The sequence below is a fragment of the Haemaphysalis longicornis genome, unplaced genomic scaffold (assembly GCF_048455015.1).
Source record: "Haemaphysalis longicornis isolate Haplotype H1 unplaced genomic scaffold, Haemaphysalis longicornis Haplotype H1 scaffold_7, whole genome shotgun sequence".
NCBI classification, from domain to species: Eukaryota; Metazoa; Arthropoda; class Arachnida; order Ixodida; family Ixodidae; genus Haemaphysalis; species Haemaphysalis longicornis.
Window position 1 is genome coordinate 104,250,761 of NW_027526422.1, and position 15,109 is coordinate 104,265,869.

At 46.4% G+C, this 15,109-nt stretch overlaps 1 protein-coding gene across 3 annotated transcripts in view; it reads left to right on the forward strand.

The window, feature by feature from the left end:
* LOC144146762 (monocarboxylate transporter 12-like) overlaps positions 1 to 15,109 on the forward strand; it is a 40,148-nt gene that overhangs the window by 11,106 nt on the left and 13,933 nt on the right. For all 3 annotated transcript variants that reach the window (XM_077678689.1, XM_077678687.1, XM_077678688.1), the window contains 3 exons: positions 686 to 829; positions 898 to 958; positions 12,846 to 13,634. In XM_077678689.1, coding sequence (XP_077534815.1) covers positions 686 to 829; positions 898 to 958; positions 12,846 to 13,634 — 994 coding nt within the window. The remainder of the gene's footprint in view (positions 1 to 685; positions 830 to 897; positions 959 to 12,845; positions 13,635 to 15,109) is intronic.

Here is a 15,109-nt window from a genome sequence, read left to right on the forward strand (position 1 = left end):
GTCAACAACAAAGCGACAGTGAAAATGCCCTGCCGCGGTATGGTAACGCCATCTAGGTTGACTGACGGTAACAAGGCTCGCAGCCCACTAGGTTTAGCGTGAAGACCTGCTCTTGTGATGCTATTGTAGACGTCGTGAACATGGTTTGGCCAGAGAATTAAAATTTTAGCTTAAATCGGTTAATTTACCAGTGAAGAAAGCATCGTTTGCCTCCGGACACGCGCGGGAGCCCTACAAAACGCGAAATCTTTCTAATAAAACAAACTTGTATTTTGCCTGCAGATAAGCCTATCTTTGCAATTTCATTCCGTACTTCTGCACACTATACTTCATACCACAAGCTACGTGGAGCACCCTGGAGGCTACATTGTTGTCATTAGTGAGCCCACTGAGGGCGCCTAACTCACCATGAAGGGGGCCTTAAAAGGACATTTCCCTCTTCCCTCCCGGCAGGGAACCGCAAGGCCCCGGCACCTTTTGTCGCTTTCTTCGCGGTGAGTTCGGCGCTCTCAGTGAGCAGACTGTTAACAATGTAGCCTCCACAGTGCTGCACGTAGCTTGTGGTATTAACTATAGAATCCTGTCGTTCCTAAATATAGACTTTGACAACTTAGCCTGCAAACGCACATACGATATTCAATAAGTATGTGAACGCTTTTCACGGCGTGCCTTCCCGCATGCTCAGGTGTCATTGCTGGACTGCTTCTGAGGAAGTTCCCCCCACGTGTCGTCTCCATGGCGGGAGGTATGATCATCGCAATTGGAGTGCTTCTGTGTGCTGCATTCTACAATATCACCGGAATAATACTGTGCTACGGCTTACTGGTCGGTAAGATAACCGCGATATGCGCTGCCATTTTTAGCGCCATAATGAGCTATTCTTGTTCCTGTAAACAGGATTCGGCCAAGGATTGGTTTGTCTCTCCAATGAGTGTGCGATCAACACCTACTTCAACAAGTAAGTCAATGTTTTCCAACAAAAAAAAAATTCGCGCCAATCCACCCTGCGAATGAGGTTGGAAAGCAAAGCTGTAAACAGCGCCCACAACCATTACCCATGCGACGTCACTTAAATTCAACCTCGTGACTCTACAAATAGTGAAACCAGAGACGAGTGAAATGCACTTAATCTCACCCTTTATTACTTCAAAGAGATATTCGTTTCTAAGGCTAAATGAATGCATGATGCATGAACGGTAGTTTCTTAAGTTGTATTGGCGTAGCACATGAGTGGAAACTCTTTTTTTACAAAATTAAAGAAAGCTCAAATTCGCTGTTACGCGATGTCACTTCTCCGTCTCCGCCGCCGCCGCCGGAAGCGACAAGATCGGTGGCAGAGACGGAGGAGGAGGAGACGGAGGTGGAGGGGAATACTTTTGTTGAGATTTGTGAACGGCCCAGAGGGCGGTGCAGGGGTCTGGTTCCTTCTAAGGCCCCTAAAATTGTTCCTTCGGGCCTTAGTTCCTTCTGCGAAGCCCATATGCATTCCGCGCCACCTGTGCCCTGTCCACCAGCTGAAGCAGGGTAGGCAGAGAGGGACTGGACAGCAGCTTCTCCCATTGCTCTTGTTGGGTAGTTCACGGGAAGAGAAGGGGTGCTCAGGGTTAAACTTGATTGATAGATTCTGGGGTTTAACGCGCCGACGCAACGCAGGCGATGAGGCGCGCCGTAGTGGAGGGCTCCGGATTAATTTCGACCACCTGGGGATCTTTATCGTGCGCCGAAATCTCGTACACACGGGCGTTTTTGCTTTTTGCCTCCATCAGAAAAGCGGCCGCCGCGGCCGGGAATCGAACCCGCGACCTCGTGCTCAGCAGCGCAACGCCTTAGCCACTGAGCCACCGCGGTCAGGGTTAAACTCGCACACCCCGATTATGTGGCTGACTATTCCTACTTCTGAGCAAAATTTACATTCAGCGTCGTAGTGATTCGGGTGCATTAAGTGAAGACGCGTCGTGTGTGGGAAGGAGCCGCATTGTATGAGCCGTAAGGTAGTTGTTTTCTAGAAAGGTCAGGGTAAGGCGGGGGTAGCGTCTGTCTTTGAAGGCGATAATGCTGGGTTATGTCCCTGAACGGGACAAGTTGTTGACTGTCTTAGTGCAGCTCCATAGCGGGGGGGGGGGGGGGGGGGAAGGGGGGTAAAAGCGCTGGCTTGGTGGTTTGAATTTATTTCATTTTGAAGTTATTTCATTTTGTGTTACAACAAGAATGTATACAATAGAAGATTTCAGAAGGAGGTCCCAGAGTCAGAGACTGAAAAGGGGACCTCCTGTTATTCATTAAACAGGCGGAAACACACGTTATAAGCACGAATATATCAATCAACGAATGGCAAAATAATATCAGCAAGATAAATTACGTTATATATACAAAAACATAATAAGCAAAAAACGTATTAGAAAGACATGAAAAAAAAGAAAAAAACTATTACCAAGATAACAAACGGTATATATGAAAGAACGTAATCATCAAGAAACGTAGTAGCAATGCATGAAGAAAAAAAGAAACAAAACTAATATCAGCAGCAGTGTATAGGCAAGAACATCATAAGCACAAAGCATATTAGTGATGCCCGAAATAAAGAAACAAAACTAAACATGGTACAACCAAGTCACATTATTCAGGTTAGGATAAGAACGCCCACAAATTATTTTTAAATGTATACACGGTACGGCATGTTTTAATAGAGAGCGGCAGCGTATTCCAACAGTGTATAGCTGAAAAATTAGTTTAAAACTTTCCGTAGTTTGTTGTTACTTTTGGCAATAAATAGTTCATGTTTAAAGAAAATCGAGTGGAGTTACCACGAGGAAATTGGTCAGTACTTATTAACTGAAGGGGGAGGTTTCCATTAATGAAATTATAAACTAATAGGCCATGAGAATATTTAACAAGTTCTGAAACCGACAAGATATTATGAGCCCGAAGCAAGGAAACGGCGTTCGATTGGATGTGGCTAAAGGTTATAATTCGAATAGCTTGATTTTGAATATGTTGCAGTGTAGATAAATGAGTTTTGTATGTATTTCCCCAAGATGACATGTCATATGCTATGTGACTGTGTAAGAATGCGTAGTAAAGTGAGATAAGGATGCGTTCACTAAAAAAGGAACGAACTTTATAGAGCACTCTAATACCGTAAGCTGTTTTTCTTGCTATTAATGCGATATGGTTGTTGAATTTCAAGTTCTTGTCAATTTCTACGCCAAGAAATGTTACACTGTCACATGGAAAGAGTAGATCAGAATCAAGGTTAATGCAAGGACGTCCGGGAACGGTCCTTTGATGTGACGTGAACATCATGAAGTTTGATTTGGCAGCATTAATGCTCAACAAGTTATTTTTACACCATGTCACTAAATTAGATGCATCTGTATAAGTTTATCTACTAATGAACCAAGGCACTTGTTGTGTTGTGTTGTGTCATCAGCGTAAAGTATGCTGTTAGAATAATTGAGACAAAGAGGAAGATCATTAATGTAAATTAGAAACAATAATGGGCCAAGACTTGACCCCTGCGGGACACAAATATTTGTTATTTTAGTTCGAGAGTAACAAGTTGACACACATACGACTTGTTCTCTATTAAGCAGGTAAATTAAATTGAGGGTAGGGCTGGTTACACCAATCGAGTTCAGTTTGCTAAACAATATCGTATGGTTAATAGAATCAAACGCCTTTGAAAAATCAATAAACAATGCACCAAAAAATTCCCCCGCATCTACTGCCGCTTTGATTTTATCGGTTAAGGAAATTAGGGCGAGGTCCGTTGAGTAACCAGCCCTGAAACCAAACTGATACGACGACAGGATATTAAATTTTTAAGTACTTCATTATTCGTTCAACTAAGAGTTTTCTATTATTTTACAAAAAATGGCAAAATGGCAATTGGGCGATAGTTAGAGGCTTGGCACTTATCACTTTTCTTGAAAACAGGAACTAGTTTAGCTTTTTTCAAAGCGGACGGAAATAGGCCTGTTTTGAAGATAAGGTTAACGATGTATGAAAAAACACCCGAAACATATTGTGCGATTAGTTTGATATGGCAAGAGTGGAAGTTGTCAAGGCCGGGACCAGTGTTCTTCATGGTGCGTATGACAGCACAAACTTCCTCGGGCGTTGTAGGAAAAAGAAAAAAACTGTGGGGGAGGCGGGGGTTATTGGACTGGAAGATTTCATCAGAATGAGCTTGCTTGAAGGCGAAAGCATCCGCAAAAACGTTTGCTATGTCCTGTGGATCATTGTAACTGACGTTCTCAGTATTAACCATGGTCACTGGAGCGTTAGAGCGATTTCGGCCCAAGAAGGTATTTATAATTTGCCATTGCCTTTTAACGTTGTTTTATGCACGGTCGGTTGCATTCTCAAAGTGCTTCCTTTTGGCTTCCTTAAGTAATGCTCCTAAGACGTTGCAGTACAGTTTGTAACGTTTTTTTTAAGTCTTAAATTATACGGTTGTTTTTTTGTCTTTTTATACATGTTTTCTTTTTTCCGCATGGATCTAAGAAGACCGTTTGTCATCCAGTCGTTCCGAGGACCAGATAACCTATCTTGGCGCGCAGTGACGGTTGCTGACTCTGGTGCACGAGCAATATTTTCAGAAAAAGTATTAAATGCATCATTAGAGTTCTGTCTGGAAGTTACTGCCGCCCAATTCGAATTACGGATGAGTTCAACGAAAATAGATGCATCTACCTTGCTCTTTGTTAACTGCATGTTATCTATATTGACCGAGGAATTGATTCCTCGCGTCGACTGCTCAGATTACGACGAGGCCACATCAGTGTACTCTGTGCCAGAGGACATGGATGCCAATGAAGACGCTGAAGGCGGTTCATTTACAACGGTGACATATCACAAGAGCAGGCCATCGGGCATTCCAATTCTGTTCAAGCCAGTTGCGCCTGAGGCGTCTTTTTGGAAAGTGAACCCGAACGTGGTGGCTAGAGAAGTCGTCGCAGTTGCTAAGGAACAAGTTTTAAGTCATCGCATCAACCGAGATGGCAGCCTCTCTCTCAGTGTTCCCTCTCTGGCTGCTGCTCAGCGGCTATTGGAAACTTCCAAGATAGCTTCACTCGACGTCAAAGCTGAAATTCCCCGCTCTTACTGCCTCAACTTCGGCCGTATAACTGACGTGCCCATAGAGTACACAGAAGACTGCCTACTTGAGTACCTTAAGGAAGTAGGAGTTGTATCTGTATGCCGACAAAAGTCTTTTGTTCCCGGAGAAGATGGCTCAGTGGAAGAGCATCCCCTTCGAAGTGTTGTGTTACAGTTTCGACCAGACCGCCCAATGCCCACGCGTGTTTTCCTGGGCTTTACCAGCCACCGTGTCACAGAGTACTTTGGAACAGCGATACAGTGCTACAAATGCCAGCGCCATGGACATATTGCCAAGTTTTGTCGCGGACCCTTACGTTGCAAGGTGTGCTCTGGTCCCCACAGTCACAAGGTTTTCCCATCAAGGAGAGAGCCAAGGTGTGCCAACTGCGGCGGATCGCATGCCGCAACTTTCGCAGGATGCCCCCGCAAGAAAGCTGCCAGAGCAGCAAAAAGGCATATATATCATATTACACGGAAAATCGCCCACACCGAGGCGCAATAAGCCGAACGCAAGTAACGCTAAGGGCAATGCCTCCTTTCAACAGCAGCTGTCAATATCGCGAGGAACATATGCCGAAGTCACCGCTGACTCGTCACAACAGACACCCCGGCCTGCACCTCGTTCAAAGAATTTGGTACCCAACTCGACTACGGTGACCTCAGGCTTGGCCGCTATAGAGAATCCATCACATCAGCGACCCTTGGATACACATACCCAGCGGTCACAAGGCGTGTCGGCACGACCGGAGAGGCCAACAGTTCCACAGTCTGATGAAGAAATATCTGACAAGGTCCTTATACGGATCCTCATTTTAGCACTTCGTTCGATCACCCGTCTCCTTCCACAAGCTAACTCCCTTCCAGAAATCCAAGCTCTGCTGTCACTACCACAGGCCCGCCCTTTCATTGCCGATCCGTGTCTCGGGTATGTCTAACACTTATCAACGGACAAATGGAATACTAATGGACTCGCCAACAAGACAAGTGCATTTCGTCAATTTGTGCACTATTATAACTTTCCTGTTCTAGCTTTGTGTGAAACACGAGTAACTGACCAGTTTCGCTTGGCTAACTATGTGCAGTATCGTGCTAAGAGACCAAATGGACTCAGCCGTGTCATGATTTGTGTGCGCAAAGACTTACCCTCTTCCCTCGTGTCCTCATCGACCTCTTCATCACCGGAGTACGTTGCAGTGAAAGTGCGGTGTGCATCCTTCATTTTCACTGTCGTTAGTGTCTACCTAGAGCCACAAACCACTGTGAGTTCATCTGTGCTTAATACTTTATTTAGAAACCTGTCAGCTCCATTTGTTGAATGCGGTGATTTCAACGCCCATAGTCCATCATGGGAATCCCAGCGGATATGCAGTCGGGGCCGATTACTCGAGGAAATTATTGAGCGTAACAACTTATGTGTTTTGAATGACGGCACACCAACGTACCTTAGAGGAGTAGGTTACAGTAGTGTGCTTGATTTGACGTTATGCTCTTCAGACATTGCATCAGAGGCGTCATGGTGTGTCGATGCTGACACTCACGGCAGCGATCATCTTCCTGTCTTAATTCAACACCAACGAATTTGCCTGGCGCAGAAGCCAAGGATGGCATGCATTACAAACTGGGGGGCTTTCCGCTTTCATAACGATTGCTCCGAAGATGCCGCGGGCAATATTGACACCTTCGTACAAGGGGTGAAATCCACTATGGCAAAGGTTACCAAGTGGATTCCTGTTCCAAACGCCAGTGCTGGTGTAAACGGAGAATATGCACGGCTGCGCGCAATTAGACGTCGTGCTGAGCGGCGTTTTCGCCGCTCAGGAAAGCTAGAAGATTACCGCACCGCACAGAGAACGTTAATCAAAATGCGTAAGGAACTGCAGCCTTTAGGCCAACGTAGGTGGAGGTCATTCTGTGCCACTTTATGTCCGATGACGTCAACAAGCAAAGTGTGGGATACGATTCGCGCTCTTCGATCACCTGTGGCAGCAAGAATGCCTTTTCAAGGATTAGCGCTATACAGAGGATTGTCCGAAACAGCTGTTGCAGATGAATTTTGTGCATGGATTACGAGGCCTTCAGAGGCAATGGCCTGTGATGAGTTTATCACATCTCGCAATGCCGCTAGGTCATTATTCCAGAAGTACAGGACATCATGTCACGCAGAGCTTGATGTCGCGTTCTCGCTGACTGAGCTCGAAGAAGCACTGCGAAGGAGTCGCCGCAATGCCGCCGCTGGACCAGACAATGTCACTTACGCTCTCCTTTGCAATCTTGGTACCCGCATGACCATCCATCTGCTACATTTATTGAATTAATTATGGAATTCTGAGGAGATCCCCGAGTCTTGTTGCCAGTTGCGTAGCCAAGCTAAATGAGAGGCTAATCTTTTATAGATTAAATTGGTTTTTAGAAACATCTGGGTTTTTTCCATCATGCATGTCAGGATTCCGGCCACGTCGGTGCACTATGGACAGTGTCCTAGACCTGGTGACGTCCATTGAACAAGAGCGCTCTCAAGGAAACATGACAATAGCTGCTTTTCTGGATATTAGTCGAGCTTTCGACACCGCAAGTCATTACCACATTCTTGAAGGCCTTGTCGAAATGGGAATTCGTGGCAAAATACTTCGTTGGATTGAGAAGTTCTTGAAGAACAGAAGAGTGTACATGTGCACCAGTCAAGGAGACAGCCAACGGCATGCAGTGGAACAAGGGGTTCCTCAGGGAAGCGTGCTAAGTCCGCTGTTGTTTAATGTTGTAATGGCGAAGTTGCCAGCGTTGCTTTCCCCGCAGCTGCACGTAAGCATCTACGCTGATGACATTTGCATTTGGTGCAGCGGTGCTTGTTACTTGTCGATTCAAGCTGACCTCCAAGCTGGCATTGATAGCATTGAGAAGTTTCTACGTGCGCGAGGAATGGATGTCTCTGCAACGAAATCCGGCGTGCTTGCTTTCACGCGAAAGAAGTTGCGTGGATTACGGCTCACCATGGGTGGTCAGGAAATACCTCGAGAAAAATGTCACAAGTTTCTTGGGATATGCATTGACACATCGCTCACATGGTGCCGACATATGGATTATCTGCAGGAAAGGGCATCACGTGTAGTCCACGTTTTGCGTTACCTGACAGGCACCCGATGGGGTTGTTCGGCCGATGCTATGCTTCGACTGCATGCTGCGCTTGTCCGTCAGGCCGTTGCCTATTCTATACCTGTTCTGCATGGCCTGTCAAATCGTTAAGAGCAGCGACTGCAAGCATTGGTTACCAGAGGCCTCCGTCTCTGCCTCGGGGTGCCCAGGCCAACGTCGGGAACCATGGTTCTCGCGGAAGCAAGAGAGCCACCCGTAAATGCTTTGCGCGTGCAGGAGGTGCGCCGCCCATACCTGCGCCTGACTACGCAGCATGACTCGCACCCTTTGGTTTCCCGCCTTCAACAGCGTTGAGCGTCAAAGATTCATCAGGCCATCTTTGTGATGTCATGGCCCTGCCCGCTGTATCTCAATGGCAACACAGCACTGGGTCGCCTCCATGGACTGTTCCCTGCATTGACACCAATGCTGATATCCCCGGCATGCCCAAAAAACAATCTATATCTACAGTGGCAGCACGGCAGATGACGCGCAGATGACGCTCATGACCGTTATGCTGATTATGTGCATATATATACCGATGGATCGTCGACAACCACCTCGTCGTCGTCAGCTTTCACAATACCGAGTCTTCACATCGATCAGGGGGTCAAGCTCTCGCACCCTACATCGTCGACGGCTGCAGAGCTTTACGCAATGTATCTTGCAGTCAAATTTATCGCTACAATGACTTCACCGACTAAATGGGCAGTTCTCACAGATTCAAAAGCGGCTCTTCAAGCCCTAAATCCAATTGCGGCTTACAGTCATCACAATATCTTGGCAAGACACATCTGTGATGTGATTGCAACTGAAATAGGAAAAACTCAGAAAATAACATTTCAGTGGATTCCCGGGCACATTGGAATATGAGGAAATGCACGAGCTGACCGATTAGCAGCAACCGCTCATTCAAATTCCACGTGTAGCGCCGTGCCTTTTACCAGAGGTGATGTTAAAAATTATTTGAAAAAACTAAGGACACACATTACTTTGGAAACCAGGTTGACCGATAAATATCGTTCATCGCTGTTATACCAAGTGGACCCGTACCTTACATACCCGTGTGCGTCTCACCTGGGTCGTTCCGTCGACACGTTAATACATCGCCTTCGCCTTGACGTGGCCTACACCAAGAAATTTCTTTACCGTATTCAATTCGCTGATGACACCTGCTGTGCTTGTGGACACCAAACTGAAGATGTACATCATGTCCTGCTTGAGTGCCCTCTATATGCGACCGATCGGAAAAAACTAAGTGATAAGCTTAACCTGCTATCTCGGACACCCCTATCCTTGCCGAAACTGTTGGGTCCGTGGGACAATGTACGCAACCAAACGAAAGCCTTCCTTGCCTTAAGGGATTTTTTTCAAATGACGAAGATGTGTGAACACTATTAAATAAGTGCACTTTCCTCTGAAACGCTCTGAAATGGGTGTGGAAACACACAAGGGTGTTATGTATATTGGCGAAACTATCTGTGTCACGTCGTGGATGTCGTCTGTATATAGATGTGTATAGTTCTCTTGTTTTTTTTTGTTTTTTTTAACTTTATTTCACTGCTGTAAGGACCGCTGCTGTCTCAATGTACTTAATCTAACCCCTTGTGGTTCCTTAGCGCAAGTATTGTACCTTTTGTATACTCCAATGCCTGGAGTAGCCAGCTCCTGTTTGGGTTGGAGCTAAACTCTCCAATAAATAATTATTTCTCTTTCTTTCTCTCTGATTCGGACAAAAACAGGGTAATGATCAGTCATGGAAACTTCGAGTACGCCAGCACTGGGGGGAGTTATCAAGTTCGATAATGCGTGGTCTATGAGCGTACCCTGTCCGTTATCGACACAGCGTGTTGGAATGGCCACGATACATTCGAACCCATGACCATTGAGACAATTTTTATACTCATTGCAAGGGCTGTTATTTTCGAATAGGTTAATGTTTATGTCTCCCATGATGATTGCATTTTTGCGTTCTGATGATAGTGCATGCAATGTATCATTTAAAGCTAGGCAAAACTCGTTAATGTAAGATGACGGCGAACGGTAAATGCATCCGATGGCTAAGTTTTTTTTTTCTCCTGTAAGAATATCTGTTCATCGAATTCAACCCAAACAGACTCGCAGTTGGCTTGCTTAATTTCCAGATCAAAACGCCTGCGCTACTGGAGTGATGACGAAACAAATATGGCTGCGCCGCCATGGCTGCTATTGCCGCGATGACAATATTAAGAAGAATACGAGGGAAAACTGTACAGGTCTCTATCATTCGATGTTAACCATGTTTCACTGATGCAGATTACCGAGAAGTGGTGTTTTATGGACGACAGAAGGTTGGCGATATCATCAGAATGCTTGCGCAGGCTACGGGCATTAAAATGAATGAGTGATCTGCAGGGAACCGAGAAATATGAAGCGAGTTCGGAGGGTGAAAGGTAGGATGTCATTGTGAAGCGATCCAATTGCTAGCTAGGCCCAGAGCACGAAGCTTGGCAAAGATCCTTAGGTCAGACTCGGACATGATGCGGAAGACCTTGCTGTCTTCGGATTGACGGGCTTTGATTTGGCAGTTTTCAGTCCAAAGAAAGCGCCAGTTTTTCTCCTTTTTGAGTGCCACCGCCTTCCCAAATAATCGTTTGTTATCAGGGGCGTTGGGTTTTCTCCTGGGATATCTCCTGCGTATTTGTTGCCCTCCATGGAAGCGTGAGCGGGCGTCCAGATGAGCTGACTAGAATCAGTTGGGGAGTGTTTTTTTAGAACACGCAGTGCAGCTCAGGAAGACCCACCCCGACTGGTAATTCCGGTAGGATTGTTGGAATCGCTGACTACCTTCCGAAGCCCTGTTTGAGTGAGAGCCAAGGCGATGGCTGCCTCTTCTTCTGCTATAATGTCTTGGGTGTTGAGGGAGGCACACGCAAGGAGGATGGTTCTGGAGGTAGCCACGATGATGGAGTATTGCTACCCTCGATGTTGAAAGGCGTCTGTGTAGATAACTGCATGATCCCCGCCGAGGGTGGTGTTGACCGCTTGAGCCCATGCTTGTCGGCCACCCCCGTCGTGTGACGGGTTCATATTTCTAAGCAAAAGGAACTTCTTTAGTTCTCGTCACCAAGAGTCCGGGAGAACATTACGTGGTGTGACATTCTGTGCTGTCCAGCGAATCTGGTGAAGGATGCGGTGACCCACTGCAGGTGTGCTCATGCGGAGCTTCTGGTTAGAAAGATGGCCCTCTATCAGTTCTTCACCGTGTTGTGGAGCCCCGCGCTAAGCAGCCTCTCTGTGGACGCACTGATAGGAAGACCAAGGGCCTGCTCAACTGCCTTTCTAATCGCTGTATCAAGCGTATTTATGTCCTCCTTGTCGAGAAGAAGACGGGGGCGGTGACCTAAGGGATTCTCGGGCGGACAAAATCTTGAATTAATCGAAAGGTATCGTCTTCCTTGAGGCCTCGCTTCTTGGTGGTAACTCGCCTGATCATGTGTATGCTTTCATTGATGATGTGTTCGAGGCGCTAAAAGGATACCTCACTCTTGGTGTTGTCCCGGAGACGTAGGCACAGGATCTTCATACTAGGGCTTGGAATGACGGCTTGGTCATCAAGGAGTGTTTAAATGTCTTCCTTGATGTGGCGTTTGGCGTGAGGGCGGACAACAAGGATCGCTGATTTTTGTGGAGAACACTGGAGGCCACAGGCTTCACCCATTGTCGCACTAGAAGTGAGATGTCATGCGTTGGTGTGAGCTTCCTTTAATCGCTATCGCGGGGCATTCAGCGAGAATGCAGAGGTTAAACCTGTAGATGTGCGTGGTGAGTGCACCACCTGTCACCGCCGTCTCCGCATGGGCTCGTAGCTCAATCGGTAAGACAACGGGCTCTTGCTTTGTTGCTGTATTAGTTCCAGGCTCGATTCCTGGCGGTGCCACTAATTTCTTTTATTTATTCGCGGGAGTTTTTTGTTGACACCAACGGTCGCGAAAGAACCCTTGGGGGGTAGAGGTAAAAAGCTTTGCTTTAAAACCAAACATCATCTTATTGAAGCGTTGGTGTTTTAAAGATAAATCATTCTTAGTTGGACCGATAGCGTTCTGTCAAAAAACTAATGCATTTTCCCACAGACCGGTGCATCGAACGATAAGATCTCTGGACATGTGGCGTGTGCGTGAAGCCGGGCATCCATTTCGTCAAAACAGTTACTTGAAAATTTGTAAAAAGGAACGGTTCTAGATAATACACTACGCATATCGATCATGAATAACTACAACAGTATACCTTCATCTCATAAGCCACGTATCGGTATACGTTTAAATTGTTCCCAAATGCGTTTACTTAGTTCGCAAAAAATTGTCGCATGCGATCGTTCTTCGTTTGCGACTTCGGTCTTCGAAGGTTTAATGATCCATTACACTTACTTTCAGTGAAGCTTAGACGCAGCTTTCGCGAGAGCTTTGATGCAGTTTCGACGCATTTTTTGCGTAATAAGTCTTTCTTTAGGAAGGGATGGTAAAGTGTTTAACGTGCGTCCCTTGAATAACTTGAATTAGGAACTTGAACTATGGCCCATTCTTCTTTAGTCCCTCAATTGTAATGTACATGCTACACTTTTTTGTCGTTTTCAGGTATCGGGCGTCTGCAAGCGGGATCAACTGGGCCGGTAGTAGTCTGGCCACCTTCGTGTTCTCTTCCGTCATTGTCTATCTTAACGACCAGTACGGATTGCGGGGAACCTTCGTCATCGTGGGTGGCTTGACTCTCAACGCTGCTGCCGGGTGTCTTCTTATGGCTAATCCAGAAGACCGTGTCAAGAAGCCTGAGCTGCCTGGTAGCGGAGAGTGCGTCAACGGGGATATAGATGAAAAAGTACAAGGAAAGTGGTACAATAGTTTGTCACACCGCACTGTTCGTGATGCATGCGGAGAAAAAAAGATTATTGGTTTCTACGCTGAGTCGAATACAAGTGTAGCGCTTAGCTCAGTGCCGACAGAAACACGGATTAAAATGTCGGCTAGAAACGCCTCACCGAGAGACATGCCCCATAGTTCACAAGTAGAACAAAATTACACTGGTGAAGCAGGCAGGGAAAAGTGGCCGCGCCAGAAGTCAAAGGACATCAGGAACGGGGAAGGAGGAAATGCCAACACAGCCAGCTGTGTGAGGAAATCAACGCTTGTGTCTGTTGTCTGCAGCGAGCTAGGCTTCCTGAAGAGGCCTATCGTTCACATCATCATGCTGTCAACCGTTGTGTACGCTTCCGTAAGCGCTCTTTACGCTGTCACGCTTGCGGATCACGCTATGGGCCAAGGACTATACGAATGGCAGGCTGCACTTGTGGTCTCCTGCTGCGGAGTCGGCGAAATCATCGCGCAACTTCTATCCGGACAGATATCGGACAGGAAGGTTTGCCAAAGGTAGTACGAGTTTATTTCGTTTCACAATACGGGAGTTTTTTTTCTTTCAACGCGCGAAGTAAGGCTGCCATGGATTATGTCAGGTCCAGAAGCCAAACCACCCGAGGCATTGAAAAGTGTCTTCTGCCTCTCACCTGTTTCTGTATATTTCATTATTGCTCTCTCTCCCTTTTTTCTTTCATTTTACCTGTATGTGCGTGCAAGTTATCTAATAATTTGCAATGCCACGCATTGCAAATAGCAGTGGTCAAAACATTATGCCTGCTTCACTGACTTGCCATCGCGAACACTGATGTTAACAGTAAAGCCGCTTGGCGTTCCCTATTCGCATGGCTACGCTTCATTGAAGTTTTCAAAGCCAGCAGATCGATTCCTGTTCATGTCCGCTGGCGCTCCCGACGGCGTCCTGATCTTCCACAGAGAGCGCGACTTTAAACAATTTCCCAAGATTTCAGAAACGATCTCCAGGCGCACGAGCCAATATATGCGTGCTCCTCCGAAACATCTGCCATTTGGAGGAGTCGGCCATTTAGAGAATGGCCGACTCCTCTTCTCCTCTCCATGACCCCGCCCCCCTGCATTTGACGCCCGCTTCCCCTCTCCCCATTACTCTGCGCCTCTGCTTGGCGCTTGCTCTCCCGCTCGCTTGGCTATATACTCCACATCGCTGCGCCCGCGTTACCACGCCTCGGCCCATAAAAGCCTCGACCAAGAACCACTGAGAGACTGTACGCTGAAATTCAGCGATATTAAATAGGGTAGGCTAGCATTGGCATCTTGAATATAACCAGGTAGATGAAAAATGCGATACAATAGGGACGGTGGCTTCAATCCGGAGGTTGTGTTGTGGACACGAATTAGAAAAATAAATATTTCCCCGGCTGCCAAGAATTCCAACTTTGAAGTGATGACCGCTGCTGGATGAAATTTTAAACAATCGCTGCTGGACATTGACAGACAACCAAAATCGAGAAAAGGTCCAATACCTGGCGGCGCGATATGTAATGAAGAAACATGTTATGAATAGAGAATTTGCGCAACCCTTTCAATACAAGCATTAAAATGAAATATAATGGAACACCGCCAAACCAAGCTCGGGTTGAAGTTATCCCATAGAATATACGTTTCTAAAACAGGTGTCAAGTTTACATAGCAGCATCACATTATAAATCAGGCCGCATGGACCATGCTTACAAAGTTCAAGATTACAAACGGAACACTTCAATTTTTGCAAGATCTTTTTTCCCGAATATGTCAGGTCGTAAAATCGGTTATCGTCAGCAGTTGGGTCGTGCATTCCAAGCGATCCTTTTTACGGTGCTTTTTAGAGCTTTTTGGTATGTGGCGGTAGTATCTGTTTTTGTATTATGTATTTTTCTTCTCTGCTGACCTTTGTATGCCCGAATGGGTTTTCATGCTGCATTGTTTTAAAAAACCGTGCACGGGAATGCGCTGTTAGTCCGATTTAAGGTATT